Source organism: Sturnus vulgaris, chromosome 10 (assembly GCF_052056855.1).
Source record: "Sturnus vulgaris isolate bStuVul1 chromosome 10, bStuVul1.hap1, whole genome shotgun sequence".
In the NCBI taxonomy this organism is placed as follows: domain Eukaryota; kingdom Metazoa; phylum Chordata; class Aves; order Passeriformes; family Sturnidae; genus Sturnus; species Sturnus vulgaris.
The window spans coordinates 15767384-15794895 of record NC_142252.1 but is presented as its reverse complement, the minus strand read 5'-3'; the positions used below and the strand labels follow the sequence as shown (position 1 = coordinate 15794895).

At 46.6% G+C, this 27512-nt stretch overlaps 2 protein-coding genes across 3 annotated transcripts; both read right to left on the bottom strand.

Moving 5' to 3' along the window:
* Positions 1-187: 187 nt before the first annotated feature.
* Positions 188-20313, bottom strand: PCYT1A (phosphate cytidylyltransferase 1A, choline). Of its 2 annotated transcripts, none has more exons than XM_014871669.2 (9): positions 20195-20313; positions 13478-13618; positions 10613-10712; positions 8347-8463; positions 6272-6423; positions 5384-5462; positions 4534-4676; positions 3288-3476; positions 188-2701 (listed from the first exon to the last, which is right to left on the bottom strand). In XM_014871669.2, the coding sequence occupies exons 2-9, from the start codon at positions 13592-13594 to the stop codon at positions 2495-2497; spliced, it is 1104 nt and encodes a 367-aa protein (XP_014727155.1). In that variant the 5' UTR covers positions 13595-13618; positions 20195-20313; the 3' UTR covers positions 188-2494. The 2 variants fall into 2 exon arrangements, with proteins under 2 accessions (XP_014727155.1, XP_088026576.1); XM_088170450.1 differs by lacking the exon at positions 20195-20313 and adding an exon at positions 17084-19734.
* Positions 20314-22136: 1823 nt separating this feature from the next.
* On the bottom strand, positions 22137-27259 carry DYNLT2B (dynein light chain Tctex-type 2B). Its single transcript, XM_014871671.2, has 5 exons — positions 27103-27259; positions 26558-26691; positions 24897-24966; positions 23237-23300; positions 22137-22612 (listed from the first exon to the last, which is right to left on the bottom strand). The coding sequence occupies exons 1-5, from the start codon at positions 27168-27170 to the stop codon at positions 22565-22567; spliced, it is 384 nt and encodes a 127-aa protein (XP_014727157.1). The 5' UTR covers positions 27171-27259; the 3' UTR covers positions 22137-22564.
* Between the last annotated feature and the right edge of the window lie 253 nt (positions 27260-27512).

Here is a 27512-nt window from a genome sequence, read left to right as displayed (position 1 = left end):
GGCTTAGAGGTGTGCAGGACAGCCCTAAAGCAGCAGATACAGTGGATGTATCTGTGGGAATGAGATGATCCTGGGAAACTTGGCTTGTGTTTTGCTCAAACTCTTACCTATTCCTGATAAAACATGACAGTGCTGGTCATGCAATCCAAGAGAAAACAAAACCAAGGGAAAAAAAAAAAGACTAGGCTAGGATTTCAGTGTCCAATTTAATTTCAGTGCAAGGAGGAAGCAGAGATTATTGGTTACAAGAAATAGCTCTGTTATTCCAAGCTACGTGTAAAACCATGGCTGGCTTCTTACTAAGCACCCCAGATTTTGCAGAGAGACCAAGTATGTTAAGGTCTCTGCAGAACAAGCCACCATCCAGAACACCACAGTTACCCAAACTTACAGAACACTGTTGCATAACTTGTGTTTAAAACAGTAGTAAGGCTCTAAAGCAGCCTGGCCTTTGTGATCTGGCTCAGGGAAGCAACCGCAACATCCATATTGAGGGAAGAGTGAGGAAGGGAAGATGAGGGAAGAGACAATGTGGATGATACAAAGGAAGTGTTCTACCACTCATAAACCAGAGGATTAACAACTGTCTTCTACCATGTGACTGTTATTTGCTCCTTACAGTTTAAAATCCACAGCAGCCAGCCATGCTCCCACAGCTGTGCACATCCCTGCTGAAAGAGGTCCAAGTGGCAGATTAGTGATCCCCAAAATACCCTTTCCCATACTGGTTCTGGCCTCAAGAGAAGTACAGAACCTCTGTCAAGCCCTTTGGGCAGCGTGACAAAAAGCCACCAAGACAAAAGCTGGAAATAAGCTGTAGCCTGTTCCTACAACAGGCCACATGCTCTGGAAGCATGCAGAGCTTGTGGCAGCACTTGATGAGTTTCCTCCTTGCATGTACTGCTACCCAAGCCTCACATCCTGCTCTGGAGACCTCCCTGCAGCATTGCTGATTGGACTCTGAGCTGTCCTCTGTTCCCAGCACCACAGGATACAGACAACTCAGCCCAGCAGCTCCACCCAGAGACAGGGGGTATCAGAGGCAAACCCTGGCAGAAAAGCTCCACAGCTACATGACAGCAAGGCCAGTTTCTCCAGTGCTGGCTGCAGGACAGAAGAAGCACCAACCTGCTCTGCTTAGCCATGGGGAGGCAAGTCCCCTTGGGGAGCCACAGGCCACAAAGCAGTGTGTATCACAGACATGACAGCAGGCACAACTTGGACCATGGACTCAAATGAGCATTATGTGTCTAAATAACCTTAAAAAGCTGCAGCACTCTGATGCTCCTTCCATCCTACCTCATGGAGCAGAGTGAGTAGGCATGGATTTGTGCTGTACTGCACAAGCCAGGTAACTGTCACACAGGACTGGGGCCCTTCATCTGTCCAGCTGCACACACTGACATCAGCAGCAAATTGGCTGCTTTGCCCTTAGAGCAGGGACTTCACGGCACCTGTGTGAAGGACTCCTCCAGCCCCTAAAGCACAGCAACTGAAACACAAACACACACATAGCTGAGAGACCTTTTGGACAGACACTAAAACGTGTAACACACCACAGACTGGAACAAGGAACTTCTCAAGAGACTAGACACATTCATTTCCTATCGGGCTCTGACACACCCAAGGAAATGCACGACAGCAAGTGCCCTGAAGCAAAGATTCATTTTCTTCTCTCCAACAGCAACTGAGGGCTCAATTTTAGCTCAGAATTTAGCAGTCTTGTTAAGATTAGCTGGAAAGGCCTTTCCCTTGCAGCCTCTCTACTGTTTGGAGCTATGAATGTTGTGCACTTTATGGGGTGTGCCACTCTACAGTGCTTCAAGTCCTTCCCGGGTGTAACTCCTGCGTGCCAAGCTGGGACCCCCTGCCCAGCACGTCCTCACTGTGACACGCTGGGAAGCTCAGTTAAGGGGCATGCAAGCACTACAGAGTCTGCTGGATAGATTCCTATCAGCTCCAGCCCAGCAGGGATGTCTCTGTTTCCTAGAAGCCTCATTACACCACTGCTTTGTGTGTGCTCTCGAGGTCATGCTGGTTAAGGAACTGAGGGGTCTTTCCTTTGGCAGTGGCACAGGTACTGCCTGGGGGTGGAGGGGAGACAGAGGAGCTGAAGGAAAGAAGAGACAGATAAGTCTTCCCACTCTCCCTCTTGCCTGGAGGTTTAACAAGGGAAAAGAAACTAAAACAAAAGCCACGCTTGAGTGCTATTCTTTGCCCTTTTAACGAATATTTTCTTAAAATATAAAAACCATCTTCACCCTGGAAACCACTAGAACGTAAACAATAAAAAGGGGATTTAGGGAGAAGAAGGGAGAGGAGGTTTGAATGTGCTTCCAGGCAGCAGCCCTTGCTAAGAGCAATGGGGGCCTCCAAGGCCCTGTGCTCACCATCAGCCCTGCTCCTATGGCTCTCTTGCTCATTTAGAGTTCCCCACTGGGTCTGGACTTAGGATTCAGCGATTAGCAGTCTGCAGCAAATCCTGGCAGGTAGGTTAATCCTCTTCATCCTCACTGATGTCATAGGTGACTGCAGACTCGTTCCTGGAGCGGTTGGCAGGTGAGGAAGGAGGGGTCTTGGTTGAAAAGGGCCAGCGGAAGGTGGGAGATGGGGAGCGGTCGTGTGTGGGGCTGCTGCTGGGACTCTGCTTTGGGCTGATGGCCTGCAGCATCCTGCCCTTGCCCTCCTTCAGCATGTGTTTCTGGTGAGGGAAGCATGAGGACAGTTAGCAGGGGTTACACAGTCATGGAAATGGACACTACTTATAGCCTGTGCAGCATTTTGAGTTGTATCCCTTCAGAACTATGCTATTTAAGAGCAGAAAAGCCCCAGCATCACTCTGGGCTTTGGAAACTGCCCATGTAATCACCACCCAACTGCCCAGTGTAATCACCATGCATTTTCAAGCACTTCTAACAAGAAATGCCTGTGATATTTAGCCAGGAAAGCCTGGCATAAACAAACAGTTTCAGACCCAGCTTAGGCCAATGACAAAGTGACCACCATCCTCTTGGCAGATCAGTGGTCAGCATGGCACAAACTGGAGTTTACAGGCCAGCTCGTGGGAGAGGGGAGCTTTTCACTCTACAATGTAACTGGCGTTATCTCGTTGGCAATGATGAGTACTCTCTGTAAACAGGCTGCCCAAACCTGTGACAACCTGTCTGGAGACTGGCAGCACACTGAGCACTGCAACAACGCCAAACCTTTCCTCTGCAGACTCTGTAGAAGCCGTACAATGTCTGTTAGTGTCTCCAAAATTCCCTTTTCCCAGAGCAGCTCCTTACCAATGCACCTTCTGGGCCAAACATCTCCAGGAAATTGCCGATGAACTCCCGAGATTTCTCTTCCCACTTCTGAATGAGATCAATACTCTTCTCTTCCACTTTCTGGACAAATTCCTTTGACTTCTCCTCTACATCCTTCACCCTCTTTTTCACCTTATCCACGCGTTCCTGGAGGTGATATTTCTTCTCCTGCACAGAGAGTGGTGGATCAGAATACAGCTCACCAGATTTGAGTGGAGACCATCTCTGCTCTGTGTTACTACACTGAAATGCTGCTTGAGACTCAGTATCTCCGTTAGTCTGGTGACATTTCTCCTTCACTTCCATCACACTTCTTTCCTAGACTACATGGCAGACACAGTGGGGCTGTGAGACACTCTGTGGCAGGCACTGGCACAGTACACAAAGCAAGACTAAAGCCAGAGATAAGCACTATCTAATAGGAGTGCATGGAAGAGGGAAATATTTATACACCACACAGATTAGATTCCAGTGACTTGCTGTAGATCTCTCTGCATATCACAACAGCACCAGTCTTTCTGCTGGGTGTTTTTAAAAAGAGGCAGATTTATGTGCCAAAGAGAGGGCAAGCAGCCATTACCTCTCCTGTTTCATTGTTGTTCACAGGCACAGTATCTGAGTGATAAAAATAAATGTTTACAAATTTACTTCCAACATCAAAAATGTCTTCTGCCATGTATTCTTTTTGAGGGCTGAGGGCTAGAACTGCTCAGGACAGGATGAAGGCATATCCTTCTGTCCTACCCAAGCACTGCTGCTCCTGCAGCTCCAGGAGGGGAACAGTACAGTGAAAACAGCATCAGAAATAGCATCATTTTATCCTAACAAATGACTCTACCCTAAGGAGGTGGCTGGGGGAAGAGGAGAGAGATGAGACAGCAGCTGCTGTCAAGAACAACTCACTCTTCATTCAAGAAAACGTACATTTTGCCACACACCCTCTATCCAGCTCTTTAAATAGGTAAGACATCATCAAGGCATCTCTGACAAGACAGCAGCATTAGCAACCCCCCACCTCCTCTGAGTCCTCTCAATCTCTGAAGTGATTTCAGGTGTGGAAGTCTAATTTCTACTCCAACGACACTGGTTTGGTGCCAACGCTTAGCTCTGCAGACAGGTCTTTCACTGGCACATGGCAGGACTGTGCTATCACTAGACAAGACTCTCTTCACACTTTGCAATATTTTGGCTCTCACAGCGTGTGGTGAGGCCCCCTTCAACTCACGTTTATGAAGCTGACGTTGAGCTCCTTGGCCGTGTAGCCGCGCTGCAGGTTCCGCCGGGCATAGACGTCGTAGTCCCGCACGATGCGTGTGATGATGTCCGATGTGGAGATGCCCTCAGTCCTCTGGGTCGGTGCAAACATGCCTAAAGTTGGGGAAAAGGACCCAGGACAGCTTGAGCAAGACACATGGCAAAAAGCTGCTGCCACCTCGATTAGGAAACAATTTCTCCTGTCAAGAGCTCACTTCCTAGCTGCTCTCACATCTTTGTCCTTAAATGTACAATACCAGAGCCATCCTTTCTAGGATGCCTAAATAAAATATCAAAATACCAAATGTCAAAATACCACATATTCTAACGAAAAGGTCTTCACTTTAGCTGTCTTTAAATATTGACTGCATATAGAATAGTGTGGAGACAAGGCCAGGACAAGGAGTCCGACATTTTAATGGATGGAAATATAACACTCTGATGGCTGAGTTTTGATAGATATAAAAAAGCTGCACCCTCAGTGAACTTTACAGCAAATAGCTAGAGATGCCCCTCTGCTAAGTTCATGAGACTCCCCATTTGTGAGAATCTCTAAGCCAAACTGTAGTATGTTTTCAAGAGGTTGCTGTTAATTCAATCAAAATAACTAGACTGGAATTAGGAATTAATGCTGGGGCCATGCTTGGGCTGGGACGTGGGACTAGTGTTATGAAGCAGGGCCCAGAGCTGCTTCTTCCTGCCACCAGAGCTTCCTGGGCAGACCTTGTTCCCAGAGAGGCATCATCTTTCATTAAAGAGGTACAGGAGAAACTACAGAAGATATTTGACAGAAAGCCCTGGAGAATTTGAGGGGGACCCACCTGCTTCTTTTATATGCTTATAGACATCATCACTGCCAGCAGAAGAGTAGGGGATGTCATCATGTGCAACAAAGTCGATCTGAAAATTAAAAAAGCAAGTCAACATTTTATCTGGAATGTGCAGATCTCCTGCTGCTGTCAAAAGATGGTTTAATAGTGGAGGCTCAACACCTCCACTCAGGGGTGTGAGAGAGAACAGCAAGACACTTTCCTCTCTTACAACACAACACAGAGCACTCCCAAGTTCTCAGTGGCAATTGCCTGAGAATTGTAAGCACATGACAGAGAGGAAAGAAAAGGCTGGGAATAAGGACACAGCTGCTTTAAGGTCCACAGAGAAATGGCTTGTTAATGGCAACAACGGTAAACTAAGCAAGCTCCCCTGGAGAATACTTCACCTCCCAAAGCTGTTCAACAGATGTCAGAGATTCCTTTCACTTTATCTCACCAACTGATAAAAGGCTTTCAAGACAGCTTGTCTGGTCTCTGGCGGCAGGGAAGCTGAGGTATATCTAAGCTGCTCCTGCTGTAAGCAGGGAGTTGGACCCGACACCCCCAGAAATCTCTTCCAAACCATGTAATCCTCTCCCTACTGCATTTCACACCTGTCTGTAACGTGCACCAACTTCTCCTGAAATAGTGAGAACCCTCTCAGGCTTTTTCACTATGTCACAATCTCTACCTTATTTTAACATTACATGCCAGCTCAGCAAATGCTTCTACACTCCAAAGAAACCCACTCAATTCCCATAACCCAGTTCATTCGATATTTAAGGAGCTTCAACAGAAACAGTTTGCTGAGGCAGAGGTCACCCCCAAGGATGAATTCTTGCTGTAAACAGGGAGAGGCTAATTGAAATTCCAAACAGATCAGATGTCACAAATTACCCTGTGCTCTGCCAGGAACTCGGGTGTGAGGGTCCAGGGTGCATTTCTCACCACCTCATCCACATAGCGACAGTGCTGCACAGCATCGTAGCGCTCGTTTTCGTTCATTACCGTGAAACCCTTGAAGTTGTGGGTCAGCTCATCACTGCAGACTGGAGAAACAGGCAAAGAACACTGAGTCTGAGGCACTTACCACAATGATTTACAGCAAAAGGACCTTGCCTACATCCTGCTGAACTAGACAATGCCAGCAGCTGACAGAGACTGGTGTTTCAAACCCAGCTCTTCCAGCCAAAAAGTATCAGGAACAGGGAGTGCTCAAGGCACTGAACTCCTGAGCAATTCTGGGAAGCCTGTTTGGGGAATTTCTGCCTAAGCTGGGGACCTACACCCCAAGCCTTTAAGGTGTCCAGAGCTTACAACACTTATCAAGAAAACCAGCCAACACAGAAGACCACTCTTCTATAAGAAATGGCACTGGGGGTCTGCTGCGCAGAAATCCACGTTGAAAGCATTGGATGTCTCAGGCTTGGAATGTGAAAAGACTTACTGCCTCAACTTCTGATTTCATAAAATACCATATCACAGTCTACTTGGAAAGTTTATGTTAAAACAAAGAGAGAGTTCACAGGAAATCAAGCTTAATTATTATGTTCTATGAGAAAGTAAATTAACCACTTTTCATAATCTGCAATGTGAGATATTGAAGAAGGAGTTCTATTTGATTATCAGACTCAAAAGTAAACAAGGCATTACCAGTCTCACTGGTATTGGATGTATTTACATTCTAGACAAACAGATGATAAAGAGTGGGGGAGACTGTTCCCTGCTTGGAGCTAATGTTCTCTTGGGATGTGGCCTCTTGTCTCAGTCCTGGTGCAGGGGGAGCAGTTCACTGCCCTCCTCCTCACCAGCCTCCTAGAGGCACAGAACATGGTTACACTCCTTGCTACTTTAACATGTTAATAGTTTGACCTGACGTTATTTTCCTGTTTGTTGTAGTGTTTATGTACATGGGGATGTCTTTCAGCCCTTTAGATTTCTAAGCTCAGGGCAGTTTGTAGCTTGGAGCAACTGTTTCAGCTCTCCTCCCTCCCTTTCCCTTCCAGACACTACTGTAGCACACAAGAAGTGGAGGCATATCACTATTAAAATGCTCTCAGCAATAACTGAAACTGTGATAAGGAAACAAACCACTCAAGGATGTTATAATAGCTCTATGGCAGAATTTCATTTTGCTTCATGAAGACACTGGGAGTTGAGAAGACTACTTAAAGGTATTTTCAGTTCTCATACTTCAGCATCCTTATGCAGCCTGACCAGGGGTCAGCTCCTGATGGACAACATGCACAGCCTGATTTGTCCTTAGCATGGGAGAAGGGACGAGCAGAGCCACTGCCTAGACAGAGTCCCATGTACTGCAGCAGCCAGAAGAGGGATATCTTTTTTCCTGTTACATTCTTGAAGGACCTTGGCTGAAAGCCCTCTGCTAGATCCCTTCAGGCACTCAGCAGGACATTTGTGGCATCATCTAAAGACTTATGACCTAACAGACAAAATGGGGAACTTCTATTTGGAGAAGGAAGGCCTCACTGACTTCTAAGGCAGGCACCCAAGAAATCACGTTCACAGTGGGATCAGTTTGGCACTAAGCAATCTCCAGCAGGAAACTGGAGCTGGGGAGTGATTTGGAGGGCAATACAGGTGAACAAAGCAGCCATGGAGGGACTCGTAGTTTAGCTGTCTCATTTATGTGTCAAAAGTAGATGCTCAACTATCCCTAATGTATTCTGATACTCAGATGTGCAACTCACCTGTACCTGTCACAAAATAGAGTGGTGAAATTAAAACAGCATGATCAACAATCTTTTCCTTAAGCACTCATTTGGTACAGGTATCTTTCTGCAGATGTACCCAACCCTCAACATTTTGCAATAAGACTCCAGCAACATTTGGGACAAGTGTCTGCAGTGAGAGTCACTGGGGCCACAAAGACAAAAGCCCTGTATGCCCAACCACAGACAGAGCTAAACTGTACTCCTGCAACAGCCAAAGTCAACAAGGTCACTCCTTACCTCCAACAATGAGGTATGTGTTTGGGAAGAGGTTCTTTGCTTGCATCAAGGCCCGGGCATGTCCAGAGTGGAACAAGTCAAATATTCCATCGGCATAAACTCTGACAGGGCGATCCACTGTGCCAAAGGGACAGAGAGACAGCTGTGAGTATGCCTTGCTGGAGAAGCAGCTGGTGCTCATGCTCACATTTGAGGACCTTCTGAAACTCATGGAGGCGTTATAGAATGCATCACCATAATCAGGACAGAACTGTGAAGATAAATGCCTGGCTCTCTGCCTTCCCATGTGGAAACAAATGCATCCAAGCACAGAGCTGAAAACAACCACATTTAAAGGCAGATTGAAAGCCTAGCATGTATCATCCAAACAAGGTGGAGACCAAGGGAAAAGCAAACCCTGAACATTTCCCTTTTATGGAAATCCAAATGCAGAATTAACTTTTTGCACAACAGTGAGATACCAGAGGGGAACTGGCCCAAATGTTTCACAGGTGCCTGATTTCCCCCTGTCTGCCAGGATGGCATCTCAAGATCATTACAGCATCCCCCTCTGCAGCCTGCTGCCACAGTCTGGTTGAGGGATCAGCATCATCAGTTCCCCCAGACACATGCAGTGTATGGCTTTATTCAAAAACACAGCTGAACTATTCAAAGAAAAGCAGACACAGTTCTGCTGAATCATTATCAGCTAAACCCATCAATAATATTAATATCAATATTAATGATAATAATAATAGTAGTTAAAAAACAACAACCTAAACTTCCCTCAGGCCACCTCTGCCAGGGGAAATTGTAGCTCAGATCTTTGAGGTCAGCCCAGAGGTAAAATGAGATAGTCTAGCACTGCCATGTAATAGTGGGAGGCTTCTGATCTTGGGACTACACAGGACCACAGTCCTCTTTCTGCTGATAACCAAAAGCCAGTCTTTGTATGCGACACACTTGGGAACAGCCTGCTGCTCTCTTAGTCCAGTTCAGACAGACAGACTCAGAGGAGTGGTGAGCAGAGGCACACCAAAGCTGCAGTGAGAACAGGGACGACAGAAGACCTAACAGGAAGCTGAGACCCCACAGGTCTGGGCAGAGCCTTGGAGGTACCCAGAGACAGAGCTTGGGAGGTGGCAAGAGGAGGAGTTGATGCAAAGGTCAGGGCTGTTAAGTTCAAGTTAAGCAGAGGAGTCAGTTTGAGGACAGCCTCTTAGAATCATTTTTTAGTGGTGCTAAAACCTCAACCTGAGGATGCCAAGAGACTCTGAAGAGCCAAGGATTTGGAGATCTGTGACAGCAAAATCTTTCCATATGCCAGAAGAGGACTGATCCTAGCAGACCCTTATGAGTGTTCATTTACATTCTGGAAAGTACCTGGGACATCCTTGTCTTTCCTCTGTACCTGCAGCAGCTACAGTTCCTGAGCACAGACACAAACTGCAACAAGGAAGTGTGCACTGTATTTTAGACCTGACAGGCAGGAGAGCCACCACTCTTGAAAGCTTTGTGCAGACTCTGGAGATTTTCAGATGGGAAATTAATGCAGAATGTGAAATACACTGGATTTTCAGAACCTCTGGCAAGAAACCACATCCAGGCCTCAATCTGAGCTGGCTCATCTATCAGCAGAAGTCAGGTAGATAGAAGTGCAGAATTTTTATTGTCTCTGTAGCCACAACAGAGAGGCCAGGTAAGACAGCACTGTCTGCATACTCTGTTTGGCAGGAGAGGGCCGTGATCCTTTGGGAGTCAGTTGTGCCTCTGCCTCCCCTTTGGGCTTCCAAAGAAAATAGTGTTTCTCTCAGCCTGGTTTAGAGAATAAAAGGACACATTCTTGTTGTAGGACTGGCCTCTGGTGTTTAATGACACTGACTTTAATTCAAATCCAGGCTAGAATGGGACATTCTGAACAAAGACATAACTTGGTTTTACTTGCCCGTTTCAAGTTTCAGAAAATATGACTTTTAAAGTGCTTGACCTAAAGCTACCTCAGACAAGGTAGTACAGAAAGTGTGCAGTTCTATGGCTGTCAGTGGCTCAGTCAGAGTTTAAAATACATATCTGTATTTTCCTCACAGATACAAACTTGAATTTCAGGTGTACTGACAGGCCAAATTTCCCATTGGAACAGTTATCTAATCACCAAAGCACTCAGTCATTGGCTGTAAACCTGGTCCAACACATAAGGTGAGTTTGGTCTCAGAGATGTCTCAATCATACCCACACCCCCCAAATCCAACATTTATACAATCCCCACCCAGTCTGTGCTGTTACTTACAAGGGGTCCCTCTCACGGCTTCTTCATACGTCACTCTGATGTATGGCTTGCTGTAGTCGATCTCCACTTCATCTGAGAACGGAGCTGGTTCCCTCAGGCCCTAAACAGCCAGGAAAGTTTCACTGTGAGAGTGCAAAAGTGAGGGCAGTTCACAGCGGCAGCACTGCCATTGCAGTGTCCCTAGTCACCACGTGACTCATTGTACCTCTGCACAATTCAGACCTGTGTAATAAAAGACTAATTAGTGTAAAACCTCAAAACAGCCTTGCAGGCTGATTAGCCTGAATTTAGAGAGGAAGAGAGAAAGAAAAAAGAGTTTAGAAGACAGTATTTATATTGGACCGAGAAAATCAGACGGTCAGAGCTGCAGCTGCTAAACTCAGACTTCTGACAAACAGCAGTTCACAGCAGCAGAAGCCAAGCTTCAAACCTCACTGTCACAGCTCCAGCTGTGCCCACTCTGGAAAGATCATCACTCTGCTGTGCCTGAGTATTTGTGCTGTGATGTACAAACTGTAACAGATCCTTGATTTGAATATATGAAGAAGGAGAAGAGCAATACCAATTGCAGCACTAATTCCCAGGGAATGTGCGTGTTGTCACCATTTCTGAGCCACACAAGTGACAGACTGACCTTGATCTGTGGCAGAATAACTCCAACTGCTGCAAGAAAACCCCTCTAGCCTGCTAGCTTGACCACAGCAGTACATTTAATCAACAGCTGAAGTCTAGGCATCATTTCTGGTCTGCTCTGAATGGAAATGAAACATCTGCCCTTCCCATTACAAAACAAACAGCTCAATTTCCTCCTAGCTGGAAGGTGTAGGGCTGTAATGGACATCTTGTTCCTCAGTCAGAACACTAGGAAACAAGCTTGCAAATCATTACAATAATACCTTCAAGCTGAAAAAGGCTAATCTGCAGTTTCCTGTCTGGCTTCCTGTCCCACTGCAGAATCCTGGCAGTGTCCAGCACCACAGCAACCAGAAAAACCGCTGCTATTCTAGCCAGTGCCATTCCTTATTAGAGTGCTTATAGTGAAATGCACAGGAAAATAACCACTGACCGCTACACTCAAACAAACTGCTACTGCTGAACATCTCCTTTAAGTTACTGAGGGCTCCACATTTCACATAGCACCTCCTCTACCATAATCCTTACTGTCAAATAAGGCCTGCAGGTCTCTCCTCTCATCACTGCCATTAAGTCTGGGACTTGCCTATAAAACCAGATTCTTGGCAGTTTAGTTGGCACATATCTGATATGAAGTTAGGAATAAAAGCACAAAAAAGCCCTATCAAAATTATCGGAGGAACACAGAGACATATCCTCAAAAGCTCCTGCCAGAGTCTTGCCCTTCCCCTGCAGGGCCAGTGAGGGCCAAAACTCAACCTGATGTGCACAATACAACAGGCTTATGTGTCAGCAGGTTTGTTACCACCATCTGCTGCTGAGTCCTGCTACTTCAGGGGAACATTCTGCCAACAGCTGCTTAGCTGGGAGTGGAAAAGGCTTCAAGGTAATCTCACAGTTAGGCAACACTATTAATCTTGCTATAATAAATAAAACTTTTGCAAAAGGAAGAAAAGAAATCTTTCACCAGGAGAACTGTGTGTTTTCCCTGTGGCTAAAAAACAGGCAGGAAGCTTAGAAAGTGGCTAGATATTACTTGTCTTGTGCTGTTCACAGATGCTTTATTTCTAACAGATCAGACAGTAACTTGAAGAGCAAGTGACTCCCATGGAATAATAAATAACCTGCACACTTCTCCTTACTGAAATACACGGGATCTTTAAGACGGGCAGGGTGGGTTTTGGCAACAGTGAAGGACATAAAGGTTCTGTGGGAGAAGTCAACAATAGCTCAAGCCTCCATACTCAGTGCCTGCCTCCGCAGTTCTCACTGCTAATGCTGCTCTTACTTCATTACCACTGTCAATGCTCTGTGACAGGGCTGAAGCCCTCCTGAAGAGCAAAGTGCTGTCATCGAGGAGGAAAGCTGCAACACATCACCACACTTTGCCAAGGACCATGACTCTGGTATGACGTGGCAGGGATGGTAGCTGGCTTTTGACAAAGATAAGAAAAGAACTACTAGAGCACATGTGATGCACAGGACAGCTCCAGGAAGAGGGCAGAGAAGAACTATAAAAAGCCAATTGTCGCAATATTGTGGCAAGGACAAGTTAAAGACAGCTCTTTTCAGTAGCATTAACTGGATCAGACCCCCTTCAGAAAAGATCCCACTGGCTTTAGCTAGTTAAAGCCATACCAAGGTTGATCTAGAAAAGAAATCTTTCAGTTGTTTGTTGTGGGTTTTTTCTGAACACTCCCGAAGTACCAGCAACATAAATGCAGTTTCTCTCCAGCCCAAGAAAATCAAATGAACAGTGGTCTCCCCAGTGCATCAGAGCATGGATTCAACAGATAACTTCTGCAGGTGCTTACAGGAGGCTTCAGACCCTCCTGCAGTCGTTATGTGCTTCTCCAGAGTATTTCTCCCTCCCAGGGAGAAATAAGTGGGTCACTTAAAACCCACCTGGGAGAAATGCCTCCTTCTCTGTGGCTATCTAAATGCAAGCCTCTTTGGCTCAGCTTAAGTGACAAGCCGGACATACCACAAAAGCAGCTTAGCAATGCTTGCCTCAGACCTAATTTAAGCCCACGTTGTAAGTATGTTATTAGTATAACAAAGGAGAATCCCAAACTGGATTTGCAAGAAAGAGAGCTACTGTCATTTGCTTCTTATCCCCTGCCCCTCCCCTTGCTTTCTCTGTCCACAGATAAACCACCTGTATCTTTCTGCTGTTACAGCTCAGTGTCCTCATCTCACAGGCTCCCAAAATTCTCATCTCTGCTTACTTACGAGTGAGCGTCGGGACATTTTTGGAGGGATTCCATCCAGCTCTGTTGCCCCATTAGGGCCTGATCCATCTTTTCTTCTCTTTCGGGAATTCAGCCTGGAGGAGGTCGGTGGCTCCATCTTGCCAAGCACGTCCAGAAAGAACTGGAGCAAAATGAAGGAGAGGGGAAAAAAGGAAAAAAAAAAGATATTTCTCAGTTCTTCCAAAACAGAATCAGTCAACAGCAGGCACAGTGTACAGAAGGTCAGTGCAAAGACACAGCCACCTCACAAGGAGCTTAGCCAGTTGTAATTGGCATCAGCTGCCAAGGCTTGACAAACAGTGCCTGGTGGGAATACTGAATCATTTAATGCAACTCAGAGCTGTTCTGCAGAGAGAAGCGTGCAGCAGTCAGCTGGCTGGAGTGACACTGAAACAAGAAATTATAAATTATTACTACAAGGTTAATAATACTATTTTCGCATCTAAAAGGCAACCTAAAGATTATCAGCCCTCGTCCAGCTCTCTCTTGGATCCTTTACCCTTTACACACCCAGGGCAGCTGGTGGGTGTGCTGCATCCTGTACAGTCCTGAAGAGAGGGAAGAAGGTCTATGCAGAGGGATAAGGGCGAGGGAAGGGCTCATAACTTAAAAGAGTTTAAACAGGCTTGCTCTTTGCTTTGTTGCTCTTGTAAGACCAAGCTGCAGCTCCCCAGTGGGGACAGCCTACCTTGGGATGGCTGCCACCGTGTTCCCCTCTTGTCCCTTGTCCCCACCGCAGTGGTGACTCAGCAGATGGTGAAACAGCTGCTGACACCACATCAGGCCACACTTACTTCTGGAACTTTATGTACCAGTTTGCAATTAGTGGTGGTTCAGCTGAACTGCTTCTCTGATGAACCGACAGATGTACCACCAATTTTGGACAGAAATTATGACAGTTATAAGAAACGAAGTTATCTGTGCTTTGGACTGGAGTCACTGTACCTTTCCAAAAGGGTCTGGAGTATTAAAAACTCCAGCTTCATAAAGCTGAAGCAAAAATAGGGATTTATAGGAAGGCATGGCAGTGAATATTCCCTTTCCAGCTGCTGCAGGAGTTAGAAATGGGTGCTAGATTTGCAAAACCTAAAAAGCAGCATTATCTCTCTTATTGAACTGTGCACCTCTCTAGGCAGCACATGGCACTTCTGGCCTCCTGTTCCCGAGAGCAGCGTGACCCCTCCACCCAGCAACGATCCTTAGGTGCGTGCCTCAACTCCCTAATAATAAGAGTGGTGTGGAATTTAAAACGTCTCCCCACCCACATGCAGTGGGTGTGCTGGAATGTTAGGTGGGGCAAGTGCAAGGTGTGACAAAGAGCAGATGCCCTTCTGAATACCACCTTTTTCCCTAGTAGAGAGGCTCTGCTGAGTGTTCTACTTGGGATGAGCTGGGACTGTCCTCACCAAGGGCCACTGGTAAAGCTCTGGTTTCACAGCCAAGAAGGGCGTGCTTTGTGGAAGAGCTGTTAAGTAGCAGACTTACTCAAGCACATATGACTCAAGGTTAAGGAATGCTCCTAAGGAACAAGTCAAATGCAGTTTAACAGATGCAAATATCTCTCCCTCCCCACTGAGCATCAGCATGATGATACCTTATGGATAGTTGTAGGGTCAGACACAGCTGAACTGGTTTGGGGCTACATACCTAAAACTATCCCTGGCTGCTCTGCTAGACCTACCACAATGTCCTAGGAACAGGGAAAGAGAATCTTAGATCAGTAACGAGCCAAAAAAATATCGTGGAGAAGATAAAAGTGACAGTGAGGAGCAGCCACAAGGACATTCCAAAACTGCATGACCCATCCAGCACTCACTCCACGATGTCTGTGAGTCAAGCTTGCCGTTTCCCCCATTAGCAGTAATTAAATTACTATTCCTGAGAACAAACATATGGGAGGGTGCAAACATAACCTCAGGCAAAAAAAGTTTGGAACCCTCAAGTCCAAGTCTTCAAACATTTAACTTTCAGGTGAGATCCGTGCTATAAATGCAGCAGCTTCCAGAGTGCCTCTGTGAAAACACAGGGTATGACACAAGTCATTCTTATATTTTGCAAGACATAATCTTGCAAGCACACTCTGCATCAGTCATTTACCACCGTGATCCTAGCAGAAACTATAGAGTTCAAAAAAAGAAGCAAACATCTGGTTCATGCAAACCCAGAATTCATGGAAACACTGGAGGGAAACAGCAGCTGATTTTCTTGTTGTTTGATTATACTAATTTCACTGTGCTTCAAGTCACCTGTTAGGTCTCTGACCACTTTTTTTCCTTCCCTTGGGAGAGAACTAAAAGGTCTGTTAACGTGCTGGATGCAGACATTCTGAACCACTTCCCAGCAAAATATCAAAAGCAGAGGCTTTGGCACTGAAGCACAGACATAGCAGCCCCACAATCAGGTGAAGCTCTTCCCGCATCAGCGTGGCCCATCACAGCAACCAGACCTCACTGCACACAACTGCAGCCTCTGCTGAATTATCACCAGCCCCTTGCTGCTGGGTGCAGATCGCACGGCCAGCCAAAGAACTGCAGGTTATAGTACAGGGCAGCACTGTCCCAGCTCAGGAGAAAACTTCAACAGCTTCTTTCAGTTCATCCCACACCCAACCATCTGCTCTCCTCCACTCTAACTTTTCCATTTCTCAGGGTATACACAGTTAGTTAAACGATGGCAAACAAACGAATTGATTCCAACTTGAGAGATTCTGTTATACACCGTGCATTAAATCAGCAGCAGTGGTGAGACAGCATTAGCCACACAGCAGCAGCTCTACCCAATGTACCCAGTGAGAAACCAGCTTCAAAGGTGGGATAAATATGCTCTGTCTGCTTTGACCTGACCGGTGAGATGTTGCTGAAATAGCCTCTGCAGTGTCGAGACAGCAGGGCTGGACACCTCATGAGTGACACAGCTCTGCTAATTGCTCAAATTAATGTTGAAATGAAACAATAATTTTACCACTATTCAGAACTTTAAAACCTCTGTCCTGTGGCTAGTGCATTTCTGGGAAGTCCTCCCATCACCAGGCTTGTCTTCATGTAAAACTGGGAACACACCACACCTTACTGCAATAAACCTACTAATCTCAGAATGCTTCATTTTGACCCAAGTGACTAAAATAGCATTCCAAACAACTATTTACCAACAGTGAGATCCAGCATCTGTAGCTGAATTTAACACATGAAGATATGGCTTTGCTTACCCAAATGCATAAAACACTGCCTGTTCTAAAATTAATTACATTTGCAGAAGATGGGGAAGAGGAAAGAGAAGATAACTCTCAAAGCTCATTCTGAACACTCCAAGATAGAAACCAAGCATAACCAGAAGAAAGAGCCTTGCTGTAAAATATTAACATTGTTCTATTTTAAGGTGTCACCCTCCTGCATTATTGAGTTCATGGCTGAATATGAGAAACTGCTCGAAAGGAGCAAATCTAGAAGTGCCCCGTTTGGAAAAGCCATGGGCATATCAGAGTCTCTGCACCACTTTATAAGACACTCAGGGCATTTCTTCTTAAACTTATTTCTTTGGTGCATCCTGTATCAAAAAAGCGCCTTGCATCACCTGCCAGCTAACTCACCGAGAGAAAGAGAGACCTGCATGGGCTCTGCGAGGAGCAGTGCACTGCCAGATGGGAAAAGAATTGCTTTTCCTGTCAGGGAATCACTGAATCCCACTGAAATACAGCCACTTCTGGGAGGGGAAAAAAGACAAACATTGATTACTAGAAAGGAAAAAATATATAGGAAGGAAAGGAATTGAAAACTTCTCCCTTAGTGTCAGTTAACTACATCATCATCAGAGCTGGAATTTAACCACAACTCTCACCTCTGGCAGGTGGAAGAGGTCAGAATAGGCCCAGCAAATCTTCCTGATTAGCCAAAGCTTTACATCACTGTCTGCATCTTTATGGACAGTGCTGCCTTTTTCAGTCTTGGTGGTGTCAGAAAACTCTAGCATCACACTACACTGGAGAAGCAGGTCAGATCTTTCTGCACCCTAAGCACACTGATGGCATGAGGACCTGGACCATCCGTCTTTTTTTTTTTTTTTTTTTTACGTCCTGAAGAATTTCTTGGAGAGTATTAATTGCAAACCTACATCAGTAGCAGGATTTCTTCTGCCACTTATGCTGCTTTTCACGTGCAGATTTACCTGTGAAGCAAAATAAATGCTGCTACTTAAACTGAAAACAAGCTTGCTGCAACAACTCAGTGAGTGCTCCAGCCCAAGGCTGCTGCAATTCCCACCAGGGACCCAAAGCACAAGACTGGCAGCTGGACCGGTGAGGCCCTGGGACCCCCACAGCTTCCTGGGTGGCACCACCTGCTCCAAGGCTGTCCTATCATCCCTCTGAACTTGGGAGGCGTTGGCACAGTCAGATGTGACTGTCATGTGCTGCTTTGCCTACAAGATCATTGCACTTTACAGGAACAAGATATTTCTCTTCTGCTGACTCATCTGCAGGCAACACTCCTAAACTTTGCACTCTGCCAGCTGTCTGCAGAGAATTGCCTTGACACATGGACAGCATGTAAGCAAGAGCCTGAGGGAAAAGGGAAAAGTCCTGTCACTTCAGATAAGTCCCTTGCCAGGCTACAAAGTACCAAAATGACACTACATTCCTCTGCATTCCCCGATGACAGATCAAAGAGAATCCTTTTCCCCCTGTTCTCCTTCATCTGCAACCCCCAGTCCCCAATTAACCCTACTGGTGTGTATCCCCGTGGAGACACAGAGACCTGGGAGAGATTAACGACAGAAGACTCACCATGGATCTCTCTTCTATCAGTGCTTTAAAAACTTGCCCAGTCTCCAAGGCAACTTCATGCTCAGCCAAGGCTCGCCAGGCCCAGCTCTGTCCCAGTCTCCAGACGCAGAGCATCTGCCTGGAAACAGTGCTGCTGGCTATGACCCAGCCTACTCACCTCCAGACAGACTGCAATGTTCCCCACAGTCAGCATCTGCTCTACCTGGATGGTCAAGCCCTTGAGCCCCTTAAAAACGTTATTGCAAGATCTGGCACAGTCCTGTCCACTTATAAAAAACAGCTTCTTCAGCTACTTTGGATTTAGATCAACAAAAGCAGGTGTCCCACACTGAGTTAAAAGCCACACAAACACATAAAAGAGATTCCTGTTCAGCCAGTGCCACACATTGGTCCAACAGCATTCACCTTTGCTGTATCTGCTAAAACAACCCCCAGGCCTTGCATCCCCTACTGGTCCAGGCAGGCTGGTAACATATTCTCAAACAGAGCTTGAGCATGCACAAGCTCTGGTACCCATGTCCTGCAATCGATGGAAAGATGCTGCTTCTCATCAACAAAGTCTCAAATGGCTCAAGATAACCCTGCCTAACCACAACTGAAAACACTTCGGTGTGGTCACTTAGATAGTGTTGCTAAGTAATACACATGTGAAAAAGAGAAACTGATTTCACGACCTCTGTGCATTCACAGCCCTGCTGGGTATACCATAACCTCTAGGCACTGAGTGTCTTGACATGCAACAGCCTCTGCTGGGTGAGTGAAGCAGCAAAAATAGGGTTTATGCAGAATACCAGGAAAGATACTGCCAAGAACAATAAAGTGTGAGAATAGGTGACCATTCTGACCTGACTTCTGCACTATTTCGTTTTTAGAGATTAGCAACAGAGCTTTTTGAGACCTCCTTTAGCAGGTTTACACACCAATACCAATTCCTTACTGCAACAGTTACTGTCTGTGGCTCTTGGTACAGTGATTTCAAGAGTGTTACAACCCAATCCTCGCAGCAAGAAACTTCAAAATCAGGAATCTTAATAATTTTCTATATACGGCAAATTTCTTTGGGATATAATGCATAGGTATTTGTAATCTGAATTTCAAAACCAAATACACTGGCTGTCTTCAGACCCTGGGGTCCTGCAGATGGAAACCCAGCATTACCAGCTTCTGAGCACCCCAGGCTTTGCCAGGGTCCTGGTGTGGCAGCATCACAGGGTGGAGACAGAGAGAAGGCCACCAGGAGCACCCTGCATCTCCTTCCACAGCGAGTGAGGACTACAGAGGAGCATCACAGCTCTCAGAATTCCTGAGGACTTTAAGTCCAATTACAAAATCATTAATCAGTGCAGCCAGGACTTCGGTGGACACAAAAAGCAGGTTAGAGAGGATGTGTGCCTACGCAGCAGCTGGGTCACACCTTCCTTCGCCGTAGCCAGGGCCACCTCCTCACTGTCCTCCCTAGGCCTTGACTGTGTCCCCTGGGTGAGGGATGTCCCCCGGAGCCCCCACGCTCCAAGCGCTGAGGATGCACGACAAAAGTTTCCCACTGACCTGCCTTTACCTTCTCTCAGCTGCCAGTCCTGCCATCTCCGAGGATCACGCCCGAGCCCCGGCCTCTGTCCGACCCCACAAAGGGGACGCAGCACATCACGACCACCCCAGCAGACACTGCCCTCTTGTCCAAAGCCAGCGCTCCACGTCCCGACCCGCCAGCACCTCCCGAAGCCCCCAGCCTGTGCCACGGCCACCACGCTGGGAGAGGGGCCCGGGGAGGGACCCCTGCCCGGCTCCGCAGGGGGAGCGTGCGGTGCCCTCATGTGCCGCCAGTCGAAACCCACTCAACACCTCCGGTCCCGTGAGAGGCACCGCTCCGCTCCCTGTACCCGCAGTGACAGCCCCCGCTCCCGCCGGACGCCCCCCTACCAGCGCGCCGCCGGCCGCCGCCGCTCCGCAGCCCAGCACCCAGCCCGTGAGCCCGGCCCCGCCGCCGCTCCCGGCCCCGCCCTGCTCCGGCGACGCCAGCGGGGCGCGGGCGGAGCCGCTGCGTGTCCGCCCGGAACCACGGGAAGGGACCGGCCCGCCGAGGGGAAGCAGCGTCCCGGGAATCCGCGCCCAGAACCTTCGTTCCGGCTCGAAACGGTCCTGCCCCCCGGCTCTTCACGTCACAGAATATCCTGAGATGGAAGGGACCCACAAAGATCATGGAGTCCAACTCCTAGCCCTACACAGCACCATCCTCAAAAATCCTGAGAGCATTATCCAAACGCTTTTTGAGCTCTGCCAAGCTTGGTGCCATAACCACTTCCCTGGGGAGCCTGGTCAGTGCCCAGCCACTCGCTGGGGAAAGAACCTTTTCCTGATACTCAATCTAAACCCCCACGACACAGCTTCAGACCGTTCCTTGTGTCCTGTCACTGGTCACCACAGAGAAGAGATCAGTGTCTGCCCCTCTGCTTCCCATCGTAAGGGGGGGAGACTGTGATGAAGTCTCTCCTCCACCCATCCACTGTATGGACGTATCCGGTGTAAATTCCGGAGGTTCTGGAAGGAGGGAGCTGCCCTGCATATCCACACCGATATGCAGTGCTTCAGCAGTGGCTCAGTCTTTCTCCAGGAAAAATACAGCATCCCTTACCCATTCCATGCCACAGCATGGGTGGTGAGGCTGAGTGATTATGGACTCAAATCTGCTCACCTGCTTTGTACAACACCTTTGTGAAGAAACAATTAAAACCCTCCAAAACAGAGCAAGGTGAAACATTGTGATTTAACAGCCATGACTTCATAAAAGCTTCAAAATGAGTCTGAGGTCATCTGTACCATCTCCTGGAAAATGTTGTGTGGAGGGTTTTGCTGTTCCCCAAAAGTCATGCTCCTAGGTCATGCACAAACCAAGCAGTGCTGTTGCATCTCTCTGTAGGTTCCTTAATGGGTGACAGCCTAAGGCAGCAGAACAGCAGTCAGGGAAGTCACTCTCTATTTCCCACCACAGGAAGAGGAGAGGAAGACTAATAATCAAAATATTTCAAGATAATGTAATATAGAACCATCAATGTGCTGCCTCCAGCACTGTAGCTGAAAGAGGGATTCTAGAAGATACATCGTAATTTTTTACTTCCCTGGCTTCCGAGAGCTGCATGAGGAGGGTGTGTTCTAGTCTAACAGTTGGTGAGGGCGGGATTTAGGGTTCACCTCAGCCACTTCAGCACTCTAAAAGCCATTCATCCCACTGGAATAGTTCAGCTGTGCTTGCCCTGTCAGCAGAGAGAGAACAGGCATCACCAGAGCATCCCATCTTCCAGTGGGCATGCTAAGATGTGCTCTGTTGGCACCCACTCTCTCAGGAACCCACCTGGTCCTCTAATTTTTGGGGAGAAGCTTAAGCACTCTTCTGCAGATCTACTGCAGCCTTTATCAGGCCAGAGTCCTAGCAAAGTTGGTCTCCAAACATCCACCCTCATATTCCAAAACAATGACAGATTGAGAAATCACTGCAGCATCTGCTGAAGAGTGTGAGGAGCAATGATCACACACAGCATCCACAGGTGCCAAATTGCACGAAACCAAGGTGCAGTTACTGCAGGGAGGAGTTCTGGCAGTCATGGGGTGTGTGGGCTGCTGGTCTGACCTAATGTCCTAAATACCTTGACTTTCCATCAATTAATACCATCTCATATGATACAACTGGGATTCATAGCCCAATTGTTGTGGGAGTCATAGGAACAAATCTGGATAACCAGAATCAGAGATCAGCTTTATGGATTAATTTACAAAGAATTGTCAAAATACTCATCTGAGAAATGCAGACAAGCTATCCAGGATAGTGCATCTTGTAGAGTGGAAGAAAATGCCACAGGAGAAGAAATATTAAACAGATAGATTTATTATGTTTTTTTTTTCTTATAAATATTTCATTAATTTCATAGAAATAAAAATAAAGTAACAGAACTCTTTTGAGACAAAAGTTTACCTTAGAAGCAATGGCTATTGGCAATACACTTTTAGGACAAAATCAACACTATATAAAAAACAAAGGGCCATTTAAATAAAGGACATAATAATAATAATAATAATAATAATAATAATAATAATAATATTGTGCTTAAAGCTAAATCAATATCCACAAGGAAGAGGGAATGTTGTAGTGTGTAGAACAGGTGTAGGACATGCTTCATAGAGCTGTTAATTGTGTTATGTACTAAAGGAAGAATATGATGCTTTTGTGCACTTAAATAAAAAATACTCCAAAGCATTCTCCCCAACGTCCATTCTTCTGTGCAGTCTTTGTCACCTTCAATAATAGAAGCAGCCAAATGCAGCCACCACACAAAACAGGCTGTCCTGGGGAAAACAGAGAAAGGCTCTGTGTTAGTCAAGGCAAGTTTTTTGCTAGTCTAGTGGAACAGGCAAACCTCAAGGAACATTTAGACCAGAGCATAACGGTATGGTAATACATTGCAATTTTCTGTCTTTTATTTAAGTTTCTTATTCACCTCACTTGTGGTGTAACCCATATCAGTGCATCTGAATGCCAGAAGTGCCTCAATTTCCTCCATCCATACAACCACAGGTGTCTAGGTGTCAGTTTAGAATAAAATAAAATAAAATGTTAAGTAAAACCTTGACTTTGGCTCAGTTCTGGGTTTCAGCCATGCTCCATGACTGTAGCTCAGCAAAGCATGTAAGAAAAGACTTTGTCTCTTGTGCATTCTCTCCCCACCAGAAAAATGGTGTGACTACAGTGACTTTTGAACTGTACTGTGTCACCTACTCAGGAGAGAACTTTTACTTTGTTGGCTATCTAAGTATGTTTTGTGAATAAGGATATAAATAAGGCTGTTTCAATAATCTTGATTCCTTCCTTCTAGTAGTTGCTTCTTTTCTGCTCCATATTTAAGGTCACTCTGCCTCTCATACAAAAGCAAGTAGCCTTGCACTTCCCATGGGAATCCAGTCCATACTTACATTCATGAACACGTCGTGAGCACAGCTGTCAGTGTCAGCATCCCAGAAACATCGTGCAGCCATGCTAGACAAAGGAGCCAGACAGGGACATTACCCAGAGTTCATGTGTAATGATCTAAGTGATCACAGATACTTCCCTTCAAAACCAAACTGAGCTTGGTTTAAGGGTAATGGAATTGGGATGTGTGCTCCTGAATCCCAAGCCTAGTTTTCTACTGCTGAATTCTATCACATGCTGTAATCCCTTCAGTATGTGCTCCACCTTCAAACTCATCAGCTCTCAACCCTGCCACCTTCACTGTGCAGCAGGGCCTGAAACCTCATTGCTATAGTGCTTAAGAATCTTTGACTTCTGGCCTATGCATATCAGTTAGCTGATTTGTTCTTGTCCTTCACCTCCTGCACCCTCATAGTACGTGACCAACTTATTTATAGGGAGCTATCGTATTCCTTGGCAGATGCTGTGCTATGAGACCACGACCTCTTCAAGTCTTTTCGTATCTATACCCTCTGTTCCCTGACCATCCTGATGGACTTCTACACCCAAGCCCTATCCTGAGGACAAACAACCAGACCATATCTGGATATTGCATATGAGACTTTGCCTTGTCTAAAGGCACTGACATTCCCTTTTCTCTCCTGCAAGTGTCCCACTCCCTGCCTGCCCCAGCCAGCCTCAGCTGACAGGATTCCTTTTGGGGCACGGTCCCATAATGTATGACTGACTGTATTAAAGTGTATTTTGCATTAAGGATGTCATGATTGTGCTTCAATCTTGCCTCCTATCTGTTGCAAACTAAAAATTTCTCCAATTGCTCTGTCAGCCTGTGTGACTGGACTTCACATTTCTAATCAGACCACCTGAACATTGAACTGTTCACCCTGGTATGGTGCTTCTGGAGCAGTCTGCCTGCAAACAGATATTCCTGACAAAAGCCTGAGCAGCAGATACAGATATTCCTCTCTGACCTCCAGAACAGGGAGGCAGCAGACCTGATTACAGCTCTGCTGCACTTATCTTCTGCTGGAGTACCAGGCACAATAATAAAGATAAGCCCAGCAGATAAAGCACATAAACCTTGTGAGCCTTTTTTATTCTCCCTACCCACTAATGGAAAGCTACAGGCCACTGTTGCAGCCATGAGGAATTATTTTGTCTGACTGCAGGCATCTGGAGCTGACTGCAAGCAGTCACAAGGGAATCTAGGCTTGGTTCCCATGACAGTATTGCAGGGGGATTAGAGAAATTGAAACTTTTGAAAAATGTAAATGAAGTGCTTATGGAAGCTTTCTGGCTTTAGACAGAAGTGAGTTACCGTGGCTCTTGTGCTCCATCAGGGACTTGGGAATGGATGGGGGGGTATACCCTAATTCATCATGAATACAACATAAAATGCTTCTGCCACAATCCTCAAAAATGATTTTCAGCATTTCAGCTTGCTAAGAAGCACCATAGAGCCAATTATCGCTGGCTATTTCAACCAGTCACAACTTAAGCACTCAAGTTGCCACTAAAAGAGAAAAGAAAGTGATTTACACTTTTTCATCTGTAGACAGGTCTTTGTAGCTAGGAAAGTTGGGAGCAGCTTCCAAAGGAAAAACACCTACGCCTAAACCCAAAAAACATTATGGAAATACAATTAGAAAATGCAAAACTTACTTCACTCCTTCTCCTCTCTGCTCTCCAATGACAACCTGCACCACCATCTTGTACCTGTCAAATCCCTCCTCTGGAGAGACAAAAAAATAATAGTGAGAACAAAAACTTTTAAAAAATATGAGCCCAAAACACAGCCCTGAAAGCTAAAGATTTCTGGCTACAAAGCAAGTGGCTGCACAAGCCTATGCAAGTAGCCAAGTGGACAGACTGCCTCGCAAAGCTTCATTTTCCTAGTATGGAGTACCATGGTTTTGCCAGAGTTGAAGGGTGAACAGGGTAGTTGGCATCCATCACAAGACGCATCTAAGGCACAAGACACGCCTGAGTAGACACAGTGTCTGTCAGCATTCTGCTTTGACAACTTTCAAGAACTGGCCACATGGAAAGAACATAAATAAGACTGCTGGTGGACAAAATGTGATTTGAAAAAAACATCTTATTTTAAAACTATTTTTGATGCAAAGGTATTGTGAGATTCTTCTGCCACACAGGTGTTTCCTTTGTTTCTGAGTGGTATAAAAGGCCACATAATAGCTGTATTATTTATGTGTCTTCAGAGACATGCTATTGTTTCACAACAGTAAAGAAGTACCTCTGGGGCACAGGCTAAATCTAATCAGGCCATGGCAATGTTCCAGAAGCCAAATCAGAACAAGCATGTTTAAAATCAAATATAGATCCCAATGCCTGTCTTCAACAAAGCAGTGTCCCGGGACGACTCCAGTGCCCTGTTTCCACTGGAGGATTGAACACAGCATGCTGGCTCTGCTAACATCCAACACGTCAATGCTTATCAGAGATGCCAGCTGATAAGAGTGGCTACCCCGGGCCAGCCTTGCTTCAGGCTGCTGCCACTGTGGTTATGCCTTACTGAAGCCAGGCCCTGTGCAGAGGAGCTCAGCATGAACACGTGCAGGGACTAGAGCTGCCGCTGGCTTTAAAGAGATGTGTAATTCTGGGAGAAGCACAACTCCGCGGCTCCTGCCAGAGCTGACCACGTCGCTGTGCCACCACTTCAGGCCAGCCCAGCAGATGGAGCACCAGCCTGTCCCCAGGAGGAAGGGAAAAAAGTGTCCCTGCCAGCACACACATCCATATACTTGTTCCAGCACAGAACTCAGGAAACACCTGCTAGTGTCTGTACTTTTCTTCTTGAACTCAAAAAATTTTGAGGGTATCCTGTGCAGCAGCAGCACCTTCTTCCAGCGCTGTAAGGCTGTAGTCACACTCCTCCTTGGCCGACTGCTTCTCTCTCCCCCTTCTCCGTGCCCCCTGAGCCATGTTCTGATCTCCACTGCTATTCCAGCTCTGATCTAACTCAAAGCAGAAAAAAAGCAGGAGTGGTTCTGTTTATGGAAGCAAGAAGCAATGAAGCATCCCTTCTTTCTTCTCTCTAATGCAGCTTCCAAGTTGCAGACCCTCCAAGGCTGACATCACACACCTGCCAAGCTATACGAAAACAAATTTTGTCTGCCTGAATTAGGTCTCCAGTTCCTCAGGCAAGGAATGTACATATATAGGACAGTTGCCTCATACCAGCAGACTCGAGTCAGCCAACGGGGAAGGAATAAGTTTCAAGAATAAAGGAAGAAAGAGGGATCTTGTCAAAAGGTAGAAGACATGGCAAGAAAAGAAATTACATCCCCAGCAAACCTCCTTACCTTTCAGTCTGTCTTTTATTGTCTCTGATAAAGACTTTGTAAGCTCGGGAATTTCTTCTGGGATGTACTGTACGTTGGTCAGCTTCTCTTTCAGTATTGCATGGATGCATTCTTTTACTGTGGACGACTTAAATCTATCGGAAAAAAAAAGAAAAAAAGAAAAAAAAAAGTGCAACAGAAAGCCCAGAAAGTTCACACAATGCCGCCTGGGAAAATGCAGCTCTCATGTATTAGAGAAAATAGACAGATGACAAGCCACGGGGGAAAAGAGCCCCGTGAAAATGGAGGTATTGCCAAAAGCCAAACACCTATCAGCAGGGGTGAAAGGTGAAACCAGCCACACTGGAAGCTGTCCCCCCAACAGCATCCCCCACTTGCGGGTGTCAAAGCCGGTCTGGGAGCCCGGTGCCCTCCAACCCCCGAACTCTCGGTGCCCCCCATTCCCAGCCCCGGGAATTCTCTTGCCCGGGGCCGCCCTCCCCGACATTCCCACCGCAGCTCCCGCATTCCCGGAGCGCTAACGCCCCAATCCCCGGCAGTCTCACCGGTGCTGGAGGCCGGGCCGCAGGCTGTACGTGTTCTCGGCCCCTTCGTCCGGGCCCAGCTCGCCCATGGCCCCCGCAGGCCCCGGCGTTGGTTACCGGGACAACCCCGCGGCCGCTTCCGCCGCTCCCGCCGCCCGGCCCGTGCGTCACGGCAGCACCGCCCCGGGCAGCCCGCGGAGCGCCGAGCCGCCGCTTCTTGTGCGTGTAACCGCGCCTTGTGTTCTATGTTTCTACAGCCTGTGGTATTACTTTGTAAAAAAAAAAAAAAAAAGGAACAAAAAAACCAAACCAACAAAAAACAGAAATGAAAATAATGGTCAATTCTTGCAATAAAAAAAGACTTGTACAATGAAGTAGTTGGTAAATAAGTGTTCAATAATTGCGGTAATAATTGCAGGGTATTTTAATAA

Bases quoted from the DNA above. Each gene is read 5' to 3' on its own strand.
- PCYT1A (XM_014871669.2), bottom strand. From the start codon at position 13,594: ATGGAGCCACCGACCTCCTCCAGGCTGAATTCCCGAAAGAGAAGAAAA. The intron at 5,463-6,271 runs GTAATTTGTGAC...TTTAATTTTCAG, and splicing joins AGTTCCTGGCAGAGCACAGG to ATCGACTTTGTTGCACATGA. The intron at 3,477-4,533 runs GTGAGTTGAAGG...CTCTCTGTGCAG, and splicing joins TCAACGTCAGCTTCATAAAC to GAGAAGAAATATCACCTCCA.
- DYNLT2B (XM_014871671.2), bottom strand. From the start codon at position 27,170: ATGGGCGAGCTGGGCCCGGACGAAGGGGCCGAGAACACGTACAGCCTG. The intron at 24,967-26,557 runs GTAAGGAGGTTT...TTGTCTCTCCAG, and splicing joins AATAAAAGACAGACTGAAAG to AGGAGGGATTTGACAGGTAC. The intron at 22,613-23,236 runs GTAAGTATGGAC...TGTTTTCCCCAG, and splicing joins CTCACGACGTGTTCATGAAT to GACAGCCTGTTTTGTGTGGT.